Source organism: Choristoneura fumiferana, chromosome 9, assembly GCF_025370935.1.
Source record: "Choristoneura fumiferana chromosome 9, NRCan_CFum_1, whole genome shotgun sequence".
Lineage (NCBI taxonomy): Eukaryota > Metazoa > Arthropoda > Insecta > Lepidoptera > Tortricidae > Choristoneura > Choristoneura fumiferana.
In genome coordinates, this window is record NC_133480.1 from 11,142,336 (window position 1) to 11,164,359 (window position 22,024).

General features: G+C 36.8%; 3 protein-coding genes across 6 annotated transcripts; 2 read left to right on the plus strand and 1 right to left on the minus strand.

The window, feature by feature from the left end:
• The first annotated feature begins 3,384 nt into the window (after positions 1-3,384).
• Positions 3,385-4,257, plus strand: LOC141430830 (elongator complex protein 5-like). Its single transcript, XM_074091688.1, has one exon. The coding sequence runs from the start codon at positions 3,483-3,485 to the stop codon at positions 4,236-4,238; it is 756 nt and encodes a 251-aa protein (XP_073947789.1). The 5' UTR covers positions 3,385-3,482; the 3' UTR covers positions 4,239-4,257.
• A 3,173-nt stretch (positions 4,258-7,430) lies between these two features.
• LOC141431244 (eukaryotic translation initiation factor 4H-like) lies at positions 7,431-14,684 on the minus strand. 4 transcript variants are annotated; one of them, XM_074092338.1, is made up of 6 exons: positions 14,582-14,684; positions 14,149-14,272; positions 13,214-13,395; positions 12,518-12,597; positions 9,269-9,508; positions 7,431-8,302 (listed from the first exon to the last, which is right to left on the minus strand). In XM_074092338.1, the coding sequence occupies exons 1-6, from the start codon at positions 14,629-14,631 to the stop codon at positions 8,157-8,159; spliced, it is 822 nt and encodes a 273-aa protein (XP_073948439.1). In that variant the 5' UTR covers positions 14,632-14,684; the 3' UTR covers positions 7,431-8,156. The 4 variants fall into 4 exon arrangements, with proteins under 4 accessions (XP_073948439.1, XP_073948438.1, XP_073948437.1 ...); XM_074092337.1 differs by having other exon boundaries at positions 9,269-9,535; XM_074092336.1 differs by having other exon boundaries at positions 12,452-12,597.
• An 812-nt stretch (positions 14,685-15,496) lies between these two features.
• Positions 15,497-20,916, plus strand: Mybbp1A (MYB binding protein 1a). The gene is made up of 6 exons (XM_074092340.1): positions 15,497-15,745; positions 15,876-16,058; positions 16,659-16,841; positions 17,731-17,937; positions 18,063-18,810; positions 18,945-20,916. The coding sequence occupies exons 1-6, from the start codon at positions 15,542-15,544 to the stop codon at positions 20,867-20,869; spliced, it is 3,450 nt and encodes a 1,149-aa protein (XP_073948441.1). The 5' UTR covers positions 15,497-15,541; the 3' UTR covers positions 20,870-20,916.
• Positions 20,917-22,024: the final 1,108 nt, after the last annotated feature.

Below are 22,024 nucleotides of genomic sequence, written 5' to 3' on the forward strand. Positions count from 1 at the left end.
TAATATTATAAATGTGAAAGTTTGTGAGTGAGTGAGTATGTTTGTTACTTCTTCACGCTGAAATGGCTGGACGGATTTGAATGAAATTTGGCGAAAAGTTAGTTTATAACCTGGATTAAAACATAGGATACTTTTTATCCCGATATTCCCACGGGATAGGGATAAAATCTTGAAATAACAAACGCTGGAACAACAACAAACAAGTCATGAAATTTGGTATGTAGGTAGCTGGACCTCTGGAATAACACATATACTGCTATACATATACTGCTTCAGCGCTCCTGTACAATTTAAATATATACCTACTCCTCATCCCAAAAATCGAAGCACCACGCTATTTCATGATAGATATTCTAATATCCTCGTAGATATTCTACTACCAACCATAAAAACGCGAGGTTTTGCACTCATCGTGAACCAGTTTCCCGAAAATCACACAGCTACACGTAGCGTTACGTGGCGCGACTAGTTCGAGCGAGACTGCGAGCGTGCATGCCGGGGGCGGTGCTCATAGCCCTAGTGAGTTAACACCCGCCGCACACTGATAATTTAATGAGGATTAAGTTTTCTTTAGTCAAGGCTGTGCGTGCTGCCGTCGGCGCCATATGTTTCGATTTTAGTTCGCTCATCTTGCGCTCGCTTCACCTTTTACGTAGAGATGATCACCTTTTACGTTCGTGTACTCGTACTTACATATTTTTTTATTAGGTATAGTTGTAAAATTAGTAGTATATAGTAAGTGTAGTGTGATAGTTTCGTGCAAGGACACATAAAAAAATAATAGATACCTACCTACCTATAAACAATATAATATAGTAAACATGAGTAGTATGTACACAGACGCCATCACCACTTCGGCGAATTTATAAATAATATCATTAAAATTAGAATAATAATAATAGAGCGGCAAAGAATTTAGTTTCTCTAGACACAGATATTAGAGAATTTTAAGTTAACTTTCATATTAAAATTATTTGCCGGTAGGTAATTAATTAATCTAAAAAACGCCCGAAAAAAACGCTGCTTGAAAAGACAATTAAAAAGTAAAAAATAATTATGTGCTACCTAGCTGTTGCCCGCGACTTATCTGCGAAGAATTCGTTTATCTCTATCCCGCGGGACTATGCTGATATCCCGCAAATAGCCTAAGTTAATTTAGTATAAAGTATCTAGTAATATTTTTATCTAAGCGTCGTCGGTGTCGGGGACCGCTAAGGTTATACATGAAACTAAATATGTTGTATTTTTTAAAGTATTAACCTTAGCGGTCCCCGACACCGACAACGCTTAGATAAAAAAATATTACTAGATACTTTATACTAAATTAACTTAGGCTAATTTTGCGGGATATCAGCATAGTCCCCGCGGGATAGAGATAAACGAATTCTTCGCAGATGAAGTCGCGGGCAACAGCTAGGTAGCACATAATTATTTTTTACTTTTTAATTGTCTTTTCAAGCAGCGTTTTTTTCGGGCGTTTTTTTTTATTTTTGCTGACGTTTTTTAAGTCGGGGGTTTTTTTAATTTTAAATTTGTTTTTATTTCCTGTTTTTTAAACTGTGATATATATTTTTTAAAGTGTACTAGTGTGTTGGATATCCTGGCTGCAGCATCAGCTCATCTTGTTGCCACCATTGCATTGTATGTAGAATCAAATACTGATCAAAAGGAATCAAACACGACGACATATCTGCTATTATTTTTTCAAGAGTATACTGGTGTGCTGGATATCCTGGCTGTAGCATCAGCTCGTCGTGTTTCCACCACTGCATTGTATGTAGAATCAATTACTGATCAAAACTATTCCAAACACGACATATGTGCTATTATTTTTTATAGGTGTACTAGTGTGCTGGATATCCTGGCTGCAGCATCAGCTCATCGTGTTGCCACCATTGCATTATATGTAGAATCAAATACTGATCAAAAGGAATTAAACACGACATATCTGCTATTATTTTTTCAAGAGTATATTGGTGTGCTGAATATCCTGGCTGTAGCATCAGCTCGTCGTGTTGCCACCACTGCATTGTATGTAGAATCAATTACTGATCAAAACTATTCCAAACACGACATATGTGCTATTATTTTTATAGAGTGTACTAGTGTGCTGGATATCCTGGCTGCAGCATCAGCTCATCGTGTTGCCACCATTGCATTATATGTAGAATCAAATACTGATCAAAAGGAATTAAACACGACATATCTGCTATTATTTTTTCAAGAGTATATTGGTGTGCTGAATATCCTGGCTGCAGCATCAGCTCGTCGTGTTGCCACCACTGGATTGTATGTAGAATCAATTACTGATCAAAACTATTCCAAACACGACATATGTGCTATTATTTTTATAGAGTGTACTAGTGTGCTGGATATCCTGGCTGCAGCATCAGCTCATCGTGTTGCCACCATTGCATTATATGTAGAATCAAATACTGATCAAAACGAACCCAAACACGATATATCTGCTATAGTTTATTAATAGTGTACCTACTAGTGTTCTGGATATCCTGGCTGCAGGATCAGGCCGAGAATTCCATAATCTTGCATAGCTATATAGCATACATGAGTGTTTAAAATTTTAGGTCCCAATTATGCGTCTAAGATTCCTACCGCAGCGAACAAAAGAGCTGATGATCTTGAAACGGCTGAACCGATTTTGATAAATCATGTCTAAGATCCATCGCTAGAAAACCAGCTTTCAAATAAAAAAAACCGCATTCAAATCGGTCCACCCGTTTAAGAGCTACGGTGCCACAGACAGACAGACACACATAGCGGTCAAACTTATAACACCCCTCTTTTTCGTCGGGGGTTAAAAATAGACATCGACAACCCTAAGCGTCCGCGCCGGAGTAGGCAGTTAAGTCTCCTAAAGGGTCGGAGTCTGCATACTTGTTCTCTTTTACTATGCAGACTATGCTGCAGGTGTGCCAGGTGTTGACTATCAGCTTAGGACTTCGGAAATCAACGAAAAGGATATTGAACACAGTACTTCACTTTATTTAAGATATTGAAATTGCTTGGTAGTATTGATTTGGCTACATTTCCGTGCAAGGTAAAGAACGCATAAAATTAAATTATCTCTTACAAACATTATATTCACAAAACAATTTCACGGAAAACTTAAGAAATAGCAACACGACACGACATCCTTCCTTGCACTATTTGAGCTACTGTTAAAACCACTCCCATGATGGTATTAATTTGACGTAATAATGCTGCAGATGGTTCTCTGATAACGCAAATTAAACTTTGTGCGCACATAGCAATAAGTACTATAATAGTTCGTCGTACAAGCGAACACAACTACACAAGCGTTCTGTCCGGTTGCGTGCGATATGAACTCGTGTCGTTATTTTTTTTTCTAACCTTAAAGTCGAACTGTAACTTATGCTAAATTGCATTTTTATTTATTTTTATTATTTAGTAGGTTACTAGCAAAGATATGTTACTAGTTTTATCAATATCTAATCTGTGAGATGACCCTCTATAGATTGAAAACAGCACCAACAGTTTTAGTGGAAGATGACTATGACAAAAATATATTACCTCTTCTTCTAGAATTGGCGAATAATGAAAAAAACGAGTTGCACTTGTTCTGTTATGAAAAGCCTGCTTCTTTTTGGGGATGTGTGTTCAAAAATAATGTTGTATGCCACGAAGATTTCAATGTAGATCAACTTGACAAAGTGGCACATCCAAAATGTTCAGTGATAATAGATTCCATAAACCAAATGTATCTTTCCTTAGGTTGGAGCGAATGCTTAAAAGTTTTAAAGAAACTTATTTTCAGCCCAAATGTGATACAACTAATACTCATTTTCCACAAAGATTGCTTACCACATTCCTCTAAACTACAAACAAATTTACATCACTTAGCAAGTGCAATTGTTTCATATGATACAACAGATTCTTCCAAAATATGGGTGCAGTTGAAAAAAAGTGGGAAAATCGTTAAATCTGAGGAGGTTCTTACATACGATAGCAGGACCTCCACCCTAAAATCTACTATTGTAATAAAAGACCTGAACAAAGAAGAGGAACCAGCAAAATTAATGCCAAGTAGCCTGACTACATTTAAAATAGAAATGGACCAGACTGAGAAACTTGAGAAGTACAAACTAAAATTGCCCTACATGAGTAAAATTAATGAAGGCGAGAGCAAAGTGTACTATGAGCCCGATTTTGTAGATGACTGGGATGAAGAGGATCCAGATGAAGATCTTGACATTTGAATAAATTTATTTGATTAAACTTAATGTTTTCTTTTCCTAGTCATTAATGGTGTATGTAAATCAGACCCACTGAAGCTGAAAAGTCAATATTCAGACATTATTTTATGAATCATATCCTTTTACTAAGGTAAAAAGGTTTTGCTAAGGTAGGTAAGCGTAAGCTCCTCAACCAATTCAACTAATTACATTATAATAAAAATCCACATTATCTAATACCTTTAAATGCAATTTTTGTATAATATATAATATTTATATATAATCAGAATCTCTAAAACAGCTACAACTATTTCAATAAAATTTGGTATTTGGGGGTTTTCGGGGATGACAAATCAATCTTGTTTGGTCTTATCTGTGGGAAAACGCTTATTATCGAATTTAAGCTTGAGGTTTGCTCGGTCGCTCGGGTACTAATAATAACTATGCAAGCTAAAATTAATGCAAGTGTATAAAATTACACCTTGCATGCAATAGTTTTGATTTTGACTGCAAATTGCAAATACCGTTTGGTTGGATACACGTTGTTAATTAATTATTATTTTAAACTATTATCCTACCACTTTGTGTAAGTATTCGACAAAATATTCGCGTAAACGAAACAGGTGCATAACGAGGGCTACTACGAAATTCGAACTTCGTGGTATAAGACCAGAACACGCACCGCTTCATCTATAGGTATATTATATCATCATCAGCAGCCAGAAGACGTCCACTGTTGAACAAAGACCTCCCCCTAAACACGACAATGAACGAAAACTCGCCACTCGCATCAATCGGTTGCCTGCAACTCTCGCGATATCATTACTCCACCTAGTGAGAGGCATGCCGGCCAAAGCTTCGTCTTCCGGTTAGTGATCGTCACTCAAAGACCAGATCCCAACGATTATGTGTTCTTTGAGAGATGTGACCCATCCATTGCCACTTCAAAATTGCGAAGGGGCGGTTCGTCCGGGCGGCAAAATTCCATAGTAAATAACTAGATAATAAATCTTATCTTATCTTACTAATATTATAAATGTGAAAGTTTGTGAGTGAGTATGTTTCTTAATTCTTCACGCTGTAACGGCTGGACGGATTTGGATGAAATTTGGAAAAAAGTTAGTTTATAACCTGGATTACAACATAGGATACTTTTTATCCCGATATTCCCACGGTATAGGGATAAAATCTCTAAATAACAACCGCTAGGCTTAGAGTCATGAAATTTGATATGTAGGTAGCTGGACATCTGGATTAAAACATAGAATACTTTTTATCTCGATATTCCCACGGGACAGGGATAAAATCTCTAAATAACAACCGCTGGGCTTAGTCATGAAATTTGGTATGTAGATAGTTGGACATCTGTAATAAAACATAGGCTAATTTTTATCCCGATATTCCCACGGGATAGGGATAAAATCTTGAAATAACAACCGCTGGGTTTAGAGTCATGAAATTTGGCATGGGTGTTTTAAATTACGTCAATGAAAATCATGATGTAATTTAAGGGAATTGCCACGAGAATTTATTAAAATCCCTGAATTTCAATTTAATAATTAACAAGATGTTTAGGTACCTATTATAAGCATAATAGGGCGTTTAAATGAATATAGTTTGCGAAATACAAATAATTAGGTAAATATAACTAGGTATACTCTATATTAGGTAAGTATAGTTATACTCGTAGATACCTCCCTAACCAGACATTTATCTAATAGATTTTCGTATTGTTAACAATCAGTCAATTCCTTTTTGATTGAATACCGTTTAATTCACCTAAAAGTAAACACTGTGGACCCATTTTAACACAAATAACAATTGCCCAAAGTAACTAAGTTTGCTCAAATGTTTGTTTATAAGTAAGTAGGTAAGTATATTATACACAAACATTCTGTTACAACAGCGTGCAACGGCAAGTGGCGGCCGGTCGTCCTCATTACTTCTCTAATTTCTTAAGTCCCTGCCTGGTAATAGTTTCGTATGTTTGTAGTTATGTAGTGATAAAAATCTTTAATTGGTTGTTTAGAAATAATATTAAGACATGGTTTCGCCAATACGGAAATCTGTAGTAGGCAAAAGTAGTAGGTAGATAAGTAGGTTATCATTGTCGTGCTTTGTTGTCATCATAGGTTAAAGTATATTTACTTATTTATTAAAGGTAGTTTATTGAATTCATAATAACACCCACAACCCACTGTTATCTTTATTCATCGGCGAGTGGGAACCCTGTGCACTTGGCGCCAAACCGGTTTCGAATCAACGGTGCCCAATGGAATTTGAACGCTCGTGTAACATGATAAGTTTCAATTTCGCGTGCAAGTCGTAAGAGTAAGGAACGATTTATACCTAAACTTGACTTTTGTTCGAGAGAGTCCCTTCTGTACGGTAGTACTATTAGTTATTCTGTGGTATTGGTTCCAAGTATTTATTTAAATAGGTAAGTACTGTTGGATATTAATCATTCTGCAACAGCTTTTTGGGCGTCAACCCGAATGTCTTCACTCAGCCAACCTTCTTGCTCATGACTATTATATTATTTATTATATCGTCACTACTTTGAAAAAATCTCGTATCTAAAATCAATGTCAACAAAATTGAACCTTGACAAAGTGTTCATAATGTTCACTCAGAAAAATTATCTATTTTGAGGTAAGTTTTTTTTAAAGTAGTGACGATATGTATGTACATGATTTCTAATCAGCCTTTGTATTGAGTCAGCCACTATTAGCGGCGTAACTAATTTACTATGACTATTAGCCTCCTAAGGCCCAAAGCAAAAGTTTGCTCATAGTCACTGCGAACCATGGTCCTACTAGTTAGGTACTGATATTTTGTACTAGTTCAGGCCCATGTACTTATGACATTTTTCGGCACGGACTTCCTACGTCGCCGACTTGCATTTACTAGTTTGACTTTGATTTTATTTTTGACAAATTTATTTGCGCATTTACAAACAAGCTCAGTCGTTTAGAAATTCAGACACGTTACTCCGGACCAGCGCATTTTTTTTAACAAAATATCGGTATTTCTAATACTGGGTAGGATCGTGGCACGCTATGACTGCACAACTGCTGTATGTATGCTTCTATGATACAGGTAGGAGGTAAGACCTTGGGCCTTAGGAGAATAGTAAGAGAATATATAATTTTTTTTATAGTGAAGGATGAAGGAGCGGGACTGGAAGGATAGAGGAGTCCATCACAAAACCCTTCATTACAAATAATCACTTTTTATTCATTTTTCTAAAATCCGTTACAATTTTGCAATTTTTTTTTCGTTTATTTGCCACGTAGCTTATAGACATTACATAAATATCTAATAAAGTAGAAATCCCAGTACGTGGAAGTTTAATTTTATTAATGAAATATCAGTAACATCAGCACTTAGACTATTTTCATAATTATACGCTCAGTGATTTGATTAAATTATACCGGTTCGACCGGTCAAACAATAGAATCTGTAAACAATTACAACTGAGAACTCTCAATGAATCTCTGAAAATTGCCCACATACTACGAAAAAAATAATATGTATTAATTACAAAATACAACTAAATCAATTAGTCAATATAACAAATGAATGAGACGTATTTTCCTTCTAATTAAAAAATATTATGCGGTGAAGTTCATAGTTTATCGTACAAATGAGCCCGGCGAATGTATAAAATGAGATATTCAGCACTAGCAATTTGAATACTGCGAATGACAATGCGACGCGTCCGTTCCTGCCGCTCGAAAATGAGCGAGCGCGACCACTGAACAATAAGCTCATCAATACTCATAATAAAGCTAACAAAATATATGATAAAAATGATTTACAACCTCGTAACCTAACAAAAGCTTTGCAGTTCATGTTAGCTACCGTTTCGGCGCTCAAACAGGGCACACATAGACGTGGGAACGTCGACACATGTCCGCGCGGGGGGCGGGGTGCGGGCGGTTACTCGTTGGGGGTCTCTTTGAGGTTCTCCTCCCTCGGCCGCGCGCCCCCGAATATGGAGGAGGCCTGCGACGTGGAGGCCAGCGAGTTGACGGGCTCCGTCACGGTGCGCGGCTTTAGGTTCAGCTTCGGCCGACCGGTCGTGTCTGCAACAGGACAACGCTCACTCAATATCATACATATACATAATTATGTATTTTAAACCCTTAACATTATGTTCGCGTAAAGACAAATACAAATATTCTTTATTGCACACCATAAATCAGTACAAAAAACTTATAATATAAACCCTCAGATTCAGGGTAAACAATACAAAGACTCAACGTTTTTTTTTTTCTCGTTACCGTTTCGGCAAGTATTATCTCTAAGTTAAGTAGTATCTCTTTTAGATGACGCTCAGGGTTAATTTTTCTATGAAAGCTAAAGACAATACAGTACGATTACTTGGAGTTAACACTTGACAGATGGGCGTGCCTTCAGTCAATTTTCAACTTTGACGACATACAAATAAAGCCATTTTTAGTATACCGCTACCCACGTTTACAGATTATGTAAAAACTATTTTATTCGTATGGCCTCAAAGTTGAAAATTGACTGAAGGCACGCCCTTCTGTCAAGTGTTAACTCCAAGTAATCGTACTGTACCGATGATGATGCTAAATCTAGCGCGATCAAATTCTTGCGACTTGTTCTTCCGTAGTTCTAATAGATTTGGAGGGGTAATGCCGTTTAACCGAGCGGTTAAAACGCTCGTATATTCACCCCTTTGCCAGATAAAGACAACACAACTTTTCTGCAGGTTTGTAAGTTTTATTGATTAAAGATGGACACGTTAACGTAGTAAAATTTTAAATCCTGTTTGATACGTAATCACGCAAAACGGCTTTAATGAAATTTGGCACATCACTCCTTAACTCCCGTACCGATTGGCAATTTTCTCAAGCAACAGCTAGTGATTATTAATGAATGACTAAGCATCTTACTTATTTAAATTTTTGAACATGGATGGGCGTCTCAATTAAAATAGTATTAAACCTTGGCGAGGAATCACTAGAATCTCTAGATAAACTCTATCAACTATCTTTTTTCCTGAGTTCAAAGGAGGTAATTACCCGGGCGTGAATTCGGCATGTCATCGAAGTTTCGCCGCGGCGGTGGACGATTGCCTCCAGGTCCGGCGCCCGGGCCGGCGCCCCCGCCCCCGCCTCCGCCCCCGCCGGAGCGACCCATGCGGCCCCAGTCGCCGCCGCGGGGCTCCTCGGAGGGACCGCGCGAGGAGCGGCCCTCGCCCCGCGACGAGTCCCGCTCGGCCCACCGGTCGTTGGCGGGAGGGCCGCCGCCACGCTCGCGCTCTGTAAACGCACCATCGCTAAAGCCTTCTAAACAGGGAATAGAGAATATACAAGCATTATTTTATTTATTCAATTATACCTTTGTTGTTTGACAAACCGAATTGCAAAAGAATCTTTTAAATATCATCAAAAAACTATGAAGATGTGGACGTTTTAGACTGTCAATTAGACGGACAGGTTCGTCATGGACTGTGACGTCATATGCTACGACGACCATACAAAGTACATACTCATTTTTTTAGAAAGAGATGGAATGCGTTCATTCGCTTATATCTTGCTTATTATTTAAAAGATATTCATGATTTTACGTCATTCGTTTTATTTTCCAGTATTGTATCACGTTAAATTGTTTAAGAGAAAAATTAGTGAAATGAGTGTCCGCATTTTAGTCACAAATCATTTCTGAATGTCACAAAAAATCACAACACCAACTACGAGGGCTGTTTGATAAGTACCCGTTTTCTAAATATATTAATATCACTGGCCGAAAATAAGTATACCACCTTTTTAAGCCATTTTTCAAAGGTGGGAAATTTAAAAAAAATGGCATTCTTTTGTTTTTTTTTTCTCATTTGACAGCGATTTAGTGAAAGCGTGAACTTAAAATTGTTAAAATGGAGAAAGAACAGTATCGGTCTGTAATTAGATTCTTGTTTTTGGAAGGAAAAACATGTGATGAAATAAAAGTAAGAATGCAAGCGGTTTACCATGAATGTGCTCCTTCTATGACAACCGTCAGATATTGGTATAACGAGTTTAAGCGGGGGAGAACAACCAGCGGGGGGAGTCTTTGATGAGGATCGCCCAGGCCGGCCAATTGAGGTGACTACAGACGATATGGTTAAGAAAATTGAAAATATTGTTTTAGCCGACCGCCGAATTAAACTTCGAGAAATTGTTGATGCTGTAAACATTTCAATCGAGAGGGTACAACACATATTAGAAGAAAAATTGGGTATGAAGAAAGTATCGGCGAGGTGGGTGCCGCGTTTACTCACGGAACCGACTGACTACTTCGGAGCAGTGTTTGGTCGTGTTCAAACGTTACCCGAAGGAGTTTCTGCGTCGTTTCGTGACCGTGGACGAAACGTGAGTTCACCACTACACCCCGGAAATGAAAGGGCAGTCGAAGCCGTGGATTTTACCGGGTGAACCTGCTCCAAAGAAAGCAAAAACCATCCCATCGGCTGGAAAGGTCTTGGCGACTGTTTTTTGGGATTCACAGGATATTATACATATTGACTACTTAGAAAAGGGGAAAACGATAACAGGGCAGTACTATGCCAATTTATTAGCTGAATTTGACGCCGTGTTGAAGGACTGTTTCATCACGACAACGCCCCGGCTCATTCGTCCAGAGTTGTGACGGCGAAATTAGCACAGTTACGCTACGAACTATTGCCTCACCCCCCGTATTCTCCAGATTTGGCCCCATGCGATTTCTTTTTGTTTCCCAACCTAAAAAAATGGCTCGGTGGTAAGCGATTTGGATTAAATGACGAAGTCATTGCCGCTACAGAGGCCTATTTTAATGACTTTCCAAAATCATACTTTTTTGGATGGTTTAATGAAGCTTGAGCTTATAGAGTTAAAAGGTGACTACGTAGAAAAATAAATGCATACATAAAAAAAAAATGTGTTTTCTTTCCACTTTTCAAACAGCCCTCGTAAAGTTCACACAACTAGCTCCCCAGGGTGAAGTCAGAGACAAATCCAGATGAAGAATGAGTAGATGATTGGTGAAATGCATGGTCCTGTGCCAGTTTTTTTTAATCTCGACCCAGAAAAATGTATGAGGTCCATCATGACCAGATTGACCATCTTACTTCTAAAATAATTGTGTTTTTTACAGATATGTTTCTATTGAAATACTATAATGCAAGCAAACACTGTAAAATATAGGATGATATTTCATTCATATTTGCTTGCATTATAGTTATGACAAGAAGCATCACTTTTTTAATATATAAGTCTGTTAAAAAGAAGTAAAGAAGCTGAAATAATGAAATATTCAAATCTGTTCATGAAATGGGATTAGTATGAGAAATTCTAGATATTTTTTACAACAGAAACATGACACGAAGTTATACAATAATAATAATAATAACAATAAAACTGTGCTGTGAAATTATGTATGATTGATACAGCCAAGGCATAACAGTCTTACACAAGTCATATTTCTGGCACACAAATAAAATATTTTGAGTAACAAATTACAAAAAAAAAACAGTCAGCTCTTTGAAAGTTCACTGACAGACAGTTATTTCATTTTAAAATTTATAATAATCAGTAATATAACTTGTTTGATCGACACAAAATGAATTTACTATGAAAAAATATTAAAGTTCTCAAAATACAATTCAATAGGGCAATTGAAAACATTAACAAACAATTTTAAGACACAATTCCCTTCCCACCCATAGTCGGTTGATTTTAGTATGCTGAGGCCTAAACTCTGCCATAGATTGTAAGTACCAGGCCAGGATAAATACTCTTTCTACAGTGAAACAAAAATGTTAATGAATTTGTGCTCTATTTATTACTAAATTATCATTAGAACCTTTTTATTAGTAGTATTTTAATCTCAAAATACAAACTGAAACCATTGAACAAGAGATTCAAACAATCACAGCAACCTGTAAAAAGTGAAGTTACAACAGGTAGCCGCATTAGTTCCGCTTTTTGTCACATTCGTTAGGTTCTTCATCAGTCATTCACAGTATTGACATTTATAATTATTTTAGGTCAAATTTTCTGACTTTAGACTATGGAAATGAATAAAACTAATTAGCTAAAGCATGAAGTTACCAACTTTGTTGTAATTTGGTACAAGAGCAGCTAAGCAACTCTTCCCTCTATAAAGATAAAGTAATGTCTGAATTTAAATCAACGACTTTTTGTTTTATTGTGTGTCGAGCATAAATGTTAGTAAAGCAATGTTACCATGAGTAAACCCTCCACCCTGGTTGCGGGGTGCGCGGCGGTCTCCGTCGAAATGGTCGTACGTACCGCGACCGCCCCCATCCCGCCTGAAACCACCGTCGCGTCCGCGCCCGCCGTCCCTTCGGCCGCGATCGAAGCCTCCTCCTCTGTGAACACATATGGAATGCCAATTTACAGTCACGCCACAGCTAGGTATTGGTGCTGGTGACACAACACAAATTTCTTGTGTAAACCTAATTCACAATGACTGTATTTCAGAATATTCCTTCAGTTAAAGAAGTAAATCAAGGTTTTGAAAACAGTACCTATAATCTCTTGAACGAAAGATCAAAATGACTAAAAACACAAGATTCAATTAAATAATAATTATCATGTCATGCCATTATAATTAATTAAATGACTGTGATTATTCACTGTTGACTAATAAATCTATTAAACAAATTGTATTATCTAGTATTATGTTTTTTAGAATTAGCAAAAGCTAATTCTTTCTTTGTTTAAAACAAAGAAGCAGTTTTTAATATTCAACAAAATGTAAATGTAACCGAAATAAATTTAATTGAAGTGTATTAATGAATGACTAATAAAAAAAAACAATTTTGAGTAAATGAAGAAAAATGCTAAGCTATGTATGTATCACTTTAAGTAAAAAGAAAATAGGTAACACTGCCATGCTCTTGATATCAGCAGCAAGTATGATTTTTGATCTTTAACAGAATAAAGATACATATTTCATTATAAGGTATGTACTTAATTACTTACCGGTCATTCCTTTTTTCTTCTGCCACATCAATTTTAATCATATTTCCATCCACATTGAGATGGCCACTCAATTCAATTGCCTTGATCAAATCATCAAGATATTCAAACTCTACATAGCAAAATCCTTTGAATCTATCTGTTTCTTTATCCATAACCAATCTCACATTCTTTATGGATAAATTCTGAAATTAAAATGTCATAGGTAAAATTATACAGAGGCACCAAAAGACGAAATGAGCGCTTAGTCAAATAAAATCAGTTTTTGTTACATTATTACCGCAATCTTCCTATGTGGAGTGTACTTGCATTGTCAACCAATATACTATTTATCCATACCAAATTTCAAGTCTATGCGACCATCGGAAAAAAGACAACTTCCAATATTTGATTACCCAACCACACAAGAAAAAACCAGGATAGGATAGGTGAGCTAGTAAAAGAACTGTTTATGTAAAATTCAGATTTGTACCAATCAAATCTCAAAATCATGGTTGAGATGTCAATGCTTAAGTCTTTTATTTCATTTTACAGGGGTTTCAAGAAAAAAAGCATTGGTACAGAGTTCATTTAATATAACAACAAAATGAATCACATTCGTATAAAGGTAGAAGGAAAATTTGATGAATGTTCTTTCAAATTTTTTTAGATATAATTAGTCTATTACCAATAATATATTAAAATCTTTATCTACAGTTGAAAAACTGCATTGAACGTAATTCTGGATAATTTTATTTTGCTATGAAAGGTCATATTTATTAGAGGTTTACTGTAACTCAGCAGTAGTAAAAAAAAACATGGAATAACAAGAAAAATGCCACATGCTTTGACAGATGATGAGTAGCATGGTATTTTTAATGTTGTTTTTACTAAATTTTGTGTAACAGAAAGATGTGCCGGAAAATGCATACAATAATTTGCATAGAATTGGTACTTACGGGAAATATTCTGTTAATATCTCCTTGAATGATATCAGAAGGTAAATTGCCGACGTACGCCTTGTAAGGGGGCTCCGAGGGGAGCGGGCGCCCGCCCGCCGTCCTTCGACCGCCGCCGAAGTCCCTAAAGTCACCAACATAACCAAGGAATAATATAACCTATAAAATTGTATCACACACACTACTTTTAACGATATTTCATAATTAATCTTGATTTCGGTACACTTAATGATATATAGAAAGTGGTAATTCTTCACACGTTTTCTCTTAAAATCGCAATTTCAGTTTATGTTATCGCTTTGCCAAAACAAGTGAATTATCTGCTAGAAGCTATGGTGCACTATATTAAATAGGAAATCCCATCGCAAAATCACATAATTGAACTGAACAAGGGTTAAAAAAGGCTTTTTAAATTATATTTTAAGCTTTATACCTAGGATTTCCATCGTCGAAACCACTGCGACCTGCCATGTTTAGAAACATGGAACACTGAGCGCGCGCGCATTAGTTTCCTATGGAAGCAGCCATTATTTATTTTTTCAAGTAACAACATTACACTTTAAACATACAAATATAATTAAGCTAATGACTTTCATTACTTAATTAGTTATTTAAAAATTAAAACTGAAAGCCGATTTTTTCATAATTAAGTAATAATTAAAAATGTAATTAATTATTAGTCAAAATTAAATTTGAACATGGAAACACTTCATACCGTAATAACCGTAAAGACGTAACTACACTACCCATGGGAAAGAAAGAATCTGCAGGGCTACTACGAAACTCGAAACACGAAGTTCGTGTCGTGCGGTCTCTCTCGCTCTCGTATTAAATAGTATAAGTGTCAGAGGGACCGCACGACCCGAAATTCGAGTTTCGGGTTTCGTAGTAGCCCTGCTGTTTATAAAGGGACCTCCACAAAGCCCTGTATGAATGCGATACAGAGAGCAAAAATCGGCCGACGATGCATACGATCGGCATCATTCTGCAACACAGAGATAAAGAAAGTGTGTACATAAAACGGCAATTACACTGCGTCGTACACCTAATGCGGTCGCCGAATTTGTTTCAAACTACTTCGGCAAACGACCGTCGCCTTTACATTAGTCTGTCTGTTGTCCGTCTACTGCGGCGGCCATATTAAGGCGGTGGCAGCTGTCGCCCGCCGAATGCAGCCGACTACCGTGTTCTTTACACTTTTGCGGTCGCCACTTGCAGCATGCGGCGAACGACTCAGTGTTTAGCCGCTTAACGTTCTAGAACTGGAAAATATCGTGCTTCATATTTTTTTTTAATCTTGGTAATTCATGTTTTTGAACGAAATTCTTTGACAGCGACACAGCAAATGTCATTGACGTGACGTTCGCTTAACGTCACCTTAACGTCAGATCCCATGTGGATACGCGATTCTTTAAAGCATGGGAATAATTTTGTTTTAAAAATGAAGGAAGAAACGGAAGTCGATGAAATTAAACCTACTAAAGACTTAAAAGTGACAACTTCAATTCTAGACGCTTTTGATTTACTAAAAGCGGTTGATAAAGACGGAAAACTTAACGGTGGCGCTAAAATAATATCTCGGTTACAAGGCGGCGAGGTTAGTTTCATAATATTTAACAGTCCATATTCACAGTACAGTGAATAAAGACGTTGATTTAAATTGGTTTAGATATTTGCAATATACATTTCTAATTTCTTTATGTAATGCAATGTAAATTTTGTTACAGAATGAGAAAGAATTAAAGTATGTTTTAAAGAGATTAGTAAGAAGTTTGGGTGCTAATGTGCCTGAAATACGTGCAGGTTACTTTGCGACTCTAGTGGCTCTGCTGAAGAAGTTTGAAGTGACTGTTGTGCAGCTGCTTGAACTGGTGAAGAAAGAGCTTCATGCCAATGGCTCCTCTAAAAGTGTAAGTTGCTAACTAGTGTATCAATAGTAATAATAATAAATATCACGCGACAATTCACACCAATTGACCTAGTCCCAAAGTAAGCTTAGCAAAGCTTGTGTTATGGGTACTAAGCAATGGATAAATATAATTATATAGATAAAGATACATACTTAAATACATATTAAACACCCAAGACCCGAGAACAAACATTCATATTTTTTCATACAAATATCTGCACTGACACGGGAATCGAACCCGGGACCTCAAGCTTCATAGTCAGGTTCTCTAACCACTAGGCCATCTGGTTGTCTTAAGTAATGTGGAGTGAAGATTTTCAGTTTCTACCGTCTGTTTGTGTATGCCACCTACTTTAACTCATTCATATTTGCTTCTACATCTAAGTGGTTTTCAGGTAAAGATCATGTAAGAGCCATAATATAATCACTATCCTTGCTTTTTTAACTTTTTTATTATGGCAATAATGTTTAGAGACTAAATCAATATAGATATAATGTGTTTTGTAAATTTAAGTTGATGCTATTTGGTGTTCAATTCTTTAATTATGTAAACCACTTGCTTAATAAATATTTTTAATTCACATAACTTATCTATACACAGGAAGTTGGAGATGTGGCTCTCGGCCAGATTCTTGTTTGTGGGGCTATATTCCGCTCTGGACACATGCTCACATGTACTGAAGAGGAGCAAAAGGAGATTTTACAGTTGCTGCTGAAAGCTGGAGCAAAAAAATCCTACCTAAGCACTGCTGCTTATCTCATGTTACTCGATTATGTCATTACGGTAAGCATAAGTACATTATTAAATCTTAAGATTTTGTTTTTATTTAAAAAAAATCTTAAAGGGCCGCAGGGTTGTAAGCATCTTTTGTCCCACTCACTTACTACTTTTTGTATGGATATTTTTATTTCACCTGGAGGGAAAGTACTCTAAAAATATAAAATAAAAATAATAAGTAAATGATTCCTTTCAGTAAATTTTCTTATCTTCGATGCTTAGACTATCCTTACCTCCACCTTGAATTTTATTGTTATATGTATGTATATCAGAAAAAAATAATTGAGAACTCACATTGACAGTTTGTAAGTGCTATAAAATTTAAATTTAAACTTATAATTTACTTAGACATTTTAACTATAACATAACTTAGGTGACACAAATGGACTTTAATTTATACCTACTCCCAATTAACCATTTGACCGCCGTGCGGTCGGTAAAACAAAACAGCTGAAAAAAGTGCCATAGTGGCCATGTCGGCATTTCGTGGTGCATATGGAATGATTTTCAGAATATTTTTTTGTCGGCTGTGGCTTACCATGGCCGTTAAAAGTTTAAATAAGGCATAATTGAAATAACAACAGCATAAATAATTGTAGTACTAGCATTTTCATAAGGTATAATTTTCACTGTCAGAACAGTACAATGTTAGTACTGTAGTCACCAGCATTAATATCTGCCACAACACAGCGGAGTGTGCAAAAATATCTGACATGTCCTTCCGGCCCAAGAAATAGAGTCGTATCAGATATTTATGCATGGTGAAAATTATACCTTATTGAAAAAGCTAGTTACGCGATATTGCTTTATCACCTACAATATACATATTGTAGTACTGTAAACTATGTCACAAAGTACAACTTTCTAGCTTCCAATAATTAATAGTTCTTTTCAGTTGGATGATAATCAGTTTTCAACCATTGTATGGTCAAATATAAGGCAAGACTTCAAGAAAGAGTTAAAAGAGCACTCCTTAGACTCACTTCACTTCTTGATGGTTGTAAGCAAAAAGTTTCCAGAGAAAGTCAAACTACGAAAGCTGTTGGGTGTTGCTGAGATACTCTGTGAAGATAATATACATGTAATCTGTGAAAAACTTATGGTGAGTTGGTTTTTTGTTGTTACTAAACAAAAGAGCAGATAAATAATTAGCTTATGATATTAATCCATGTTTATGTTTTGTAACTGAAAACTTTCAACTGATTTGGTGACTTTATTAAATTACAGACCGGAATAGACTTCAATTCACTCAATCATCCTATATACAAAGAAATTGGTATAAGTATAGCTCAGTCACCACACCTTCAACTGTTCTGGACGTCAGGCATTGACAGCCAGCTCGTCAAACATAACAGGAATAGGGAGCTGGTAGCAGTCAATATGCTCACTACCATCCTCAACAATCTGAAGGACAATGTTGAAGTCATACCAGAATTGATAAGCAAGAACTTTTTCAAGCTGTTCATGGACTGGTTTAAAGGCCTCCAAACTGCCAGTAAGATTAGAAACAAGAGAGAAAATGAAGATGATCACAAAATCATGATTAAAAAAGAAAAAGATTTGCTCAATGCTCTGAATAAAGCTTTGAAGTTGGAAAAAGTTGACAGCGCAATCAGAGTTCAGATACTAAAGAAGTTGTTGTTCAACCCTGGTGAGCTTAATTTTACTGAAATAACCGGAACCAGTGTAGTTAAGTCTATAATTGCGGATTTGGATAAAAGTGGCGTGAAAAAAATGGCGAAACTTTTCAAAGGTGTACTTCTAAACACTGATAAATGTGTCAAGGACACTGTTGAAAGGAATTGGTTTAATATTGAAAGGATTCGAGCCGCCGAACTTATTTCATACCTAGTAAGCCATGATACTGTGAAAGACGACACAGAATTCAAACTCACTTATATGAAGATTCTTATGTGCTTTGGCTTTTTCAAGATCAGCAGTGGAGATAATGCTGCAGTCAGCAGTGATTTATCAGGTAATTTTGTTTACATTATGTTAAATCCACATATCTAATTGTTTTCTTGCTATGATTTTAATGTGAGCTAGCATTGAATAATGAAATTAATGAATAATGTAGCCTTTTACTTAATAAGCTTTTTTTTTCAACAGCCTCAACTAAGTCATGTTTCTACCGCTGTTTTACCTCCCGCTTCACAAATGCAGACAGTCTAGTCGAAGTCCTATCTTCACTTAGTGACTTCATCAATGGTATACTGAAGAAAGAAGAAGTCCGAACTAAACTCGAAAAGCAGTTCCCTAAAGAAAATATGGAATGCTGGGAGATGCTCACAGAAGTGTCTGCTAAAATTCAAAAGATTCTGTCAAAGTCAAAAGTTGATAAAGTGTTCCTAATTCTGTTATATCAACTTGGTCTGTTCTTATTCTCAGAACCTGATCATGTCAAAATGGCAAGAAGTTCAATAAAAGAACTAAAAAGCTGTTATGAACATTATAGGAAGGGTAATAAAAAAAAGGTAAAGAAAGTTGCAAAAGAAGGTAATCTAGCCGAAGAAGAGCCAGAGTGGATGGAAGTATTAATAGAAGTTTTGCTATCTATCCTCTCTACCGAATCCAGCGTACTAAGGTCTGTAGTTCAATGCGTGTTCAGGCTGCTCTGGGAATATATAACACCCACATCAGTTGGTCAGATTTTATCTGTATTGGATCCAGACAGTGAAAATAATCCATTGACACAAGACAGTGATTCTGAAGATGGCGATGACGATAAAAGCGAATCTGAAGATGAAGACAAAGTTGACGAGGATGATAAAGCTGAAAATGGCGGCAGCGATGAAGAAAGTGATAGTGAAGAGGAGGATGACGACAAAGTGACGGTTCCCGACCAGTTGAGGATAGCCGTGCAGAAAGCTTTGGGCAGCGCCGCGCTCGAGTCAGACGCCGAGAGCATCGATGCAGATATGATTGACGAAGAACACGGCAAGAAGCTCGACGACGCGCTCGCTGAAGCATTCAGACAATTCAACCAGGGTAAAGGCAAGAAGACGAAAAAAGATCGCAAAGATAAAAAGGCACTATCTGACTTCAGAATCAGGGCTCTAGATTTAATTGACATTTACCTTGAAAAAGAGCTCTCAATGGATATTTGTTTAGGCATGATCGCTCCACTAACACGATGCTTAGAGTTCTGCATCCAAGATAGCCAGTTCAGTGAGCTTGAAAACAGGGTGCGAAAAACCATTAAAGTTCTTACAAAAATAAGGAAATTTTCGTCAACAGATGACATTACACTGGAAATCTTATGTGACAACCTGAAATCGGTGATCGACAAAGGTTCCAGGTCGCATTTCATGTTTCAAGCCATCGGTGATATTGTAACACATTTTGCTACGTTTATCATACACTGCTCCATGAAAATTGATTCTAAAGTCACTAAATCGCCTAAAAAACAGGCTTTATCGCCCCTCGTGACAGTGTTCAAGGAGGCTCTACAAAGCTATTTCCAGAATCGGAACTGTATGCTGCCTATTATTTTCTTCCACAATGTTTTACAAACCGAATGGGAAGGAAGCTACGAACTCGTGCCCATAATAGTCGAAAATATTTTTAACAGCAATGTGAGGCAGTTCCGTCGGAATGAAGGTGTGGAACTAATGGCTGGCTTCTACCGCTCTTTGAAGCGATCAAAGCCAAGCGGCGAGGCGTTAAACAGCTTAAACAAGTTAGAAACGCACTTCGAAAACAAACTGAAAAGCACATTGAAAAGCGATACGGGTTTTGAAGCAAAAAATAATTTCTTTACAGTACTGAAAAAGTTGATAAATACAATGAAAATGTTTCATGAAAGTTGCCATATTCCATCAAGTATAGACTTCAAAGCGACTGTAGATTTTGTAGGAACTTTCAAAGGCACAGTGAAAAAAAATAACAGCAGTCACGTTCAGGACGCTGGACTCGCCGAACAAAATAAGAAATCCAAAAAAAATAAGCGTAAACTGGAAAAGATAAATGGTCACGCACAACCAGGGAAAAAGTTAAAGCGTGACCGAAGTAACGAAAATTTAAACTGTTTTTAATTGTAAACCGTCTATTTTTTCCAATAAAAATATTTTACTATGTAAAATGTTTATTTTATTTCATCCATACTTCGATCATCCATAATCCATAATATCCATAATACTATATAAATATATTATTATAAATGCGAAAGTGTGTGTGTCGACGTGATTTTTGGCATAGAGATAGTTTATGGGCCAGAGAGTGACATAAGCTACTTTTTATCCCGAAAAAATGCACAGTTCCCGAGGGAACAGCGCGCGATAACCGAATTCCACGCGGGCAAAGCCGCGGGTAAAAGCTAAAATAATAATATTAAATATCATGGGACATTTGGCACATCAGTCCCAGAGTCCCAAACTAAGTAAAGCTTGTACTATGGATACAAGGCAAGGCAACGGATAAAAAATATCCTATTATTTATTCACTTTCCCCTTTATAATAGTAAGGAAGGATTAGTCCGGAAAGGCTTGACCCTGATGTAAAGCAAAAATAACACCCCTCTTTTTGCGTCGGGGGTTAATGAAATAGGCTCAGTAGAAAAGGTATCAGTTAATATCATTATTTCTGAAACTAGACATCTGGGTGTCCGGACCGAGCGTTGCTCGGCGCCTTGCTATCGATCCTCGATACAGGAGGGCTACTACGAAATTCGAAGTTCGTGTCGTACCGTCCCACCGACGCTTATATTATATAATACGAGAGTGAGAGGGACGGTGCAATACGAACTTTGAATTTCGTAGTAGCCCTGCAGGAACGGCTCATTTGAACGGTCAGGATAAAGATTAAAGTAGAATGTACGGGTTCCTATTATTATTAACGGTGCTAGCTTTTGCCCGCGGCTTCGCCCGCGTGGAATTCGATTATCGCGCGCTGTTCCCTCGGGAACTGTGCATTATTCTGTGCTGTTATTGAGGTACGGGCTAGGCGAGTTTACTATTAATTTTAAGTGGTAAATGTAATTGCTCTGTACTTTGTTGGTGTGTCTATTAAATAAATAAAATAAATAAATAAATAAATTATTCCGGGATAAAAATTAGCCTATGTTACTCTCTGGCCCATAAACTATATACCAAAAATCACGTCCATCGGTTGCTCCGTTTCGACGTGAAAGACGGACAAACCTGGACAAACATACAAACACACCCACTTTCGCATTTATAATATTAGTATGG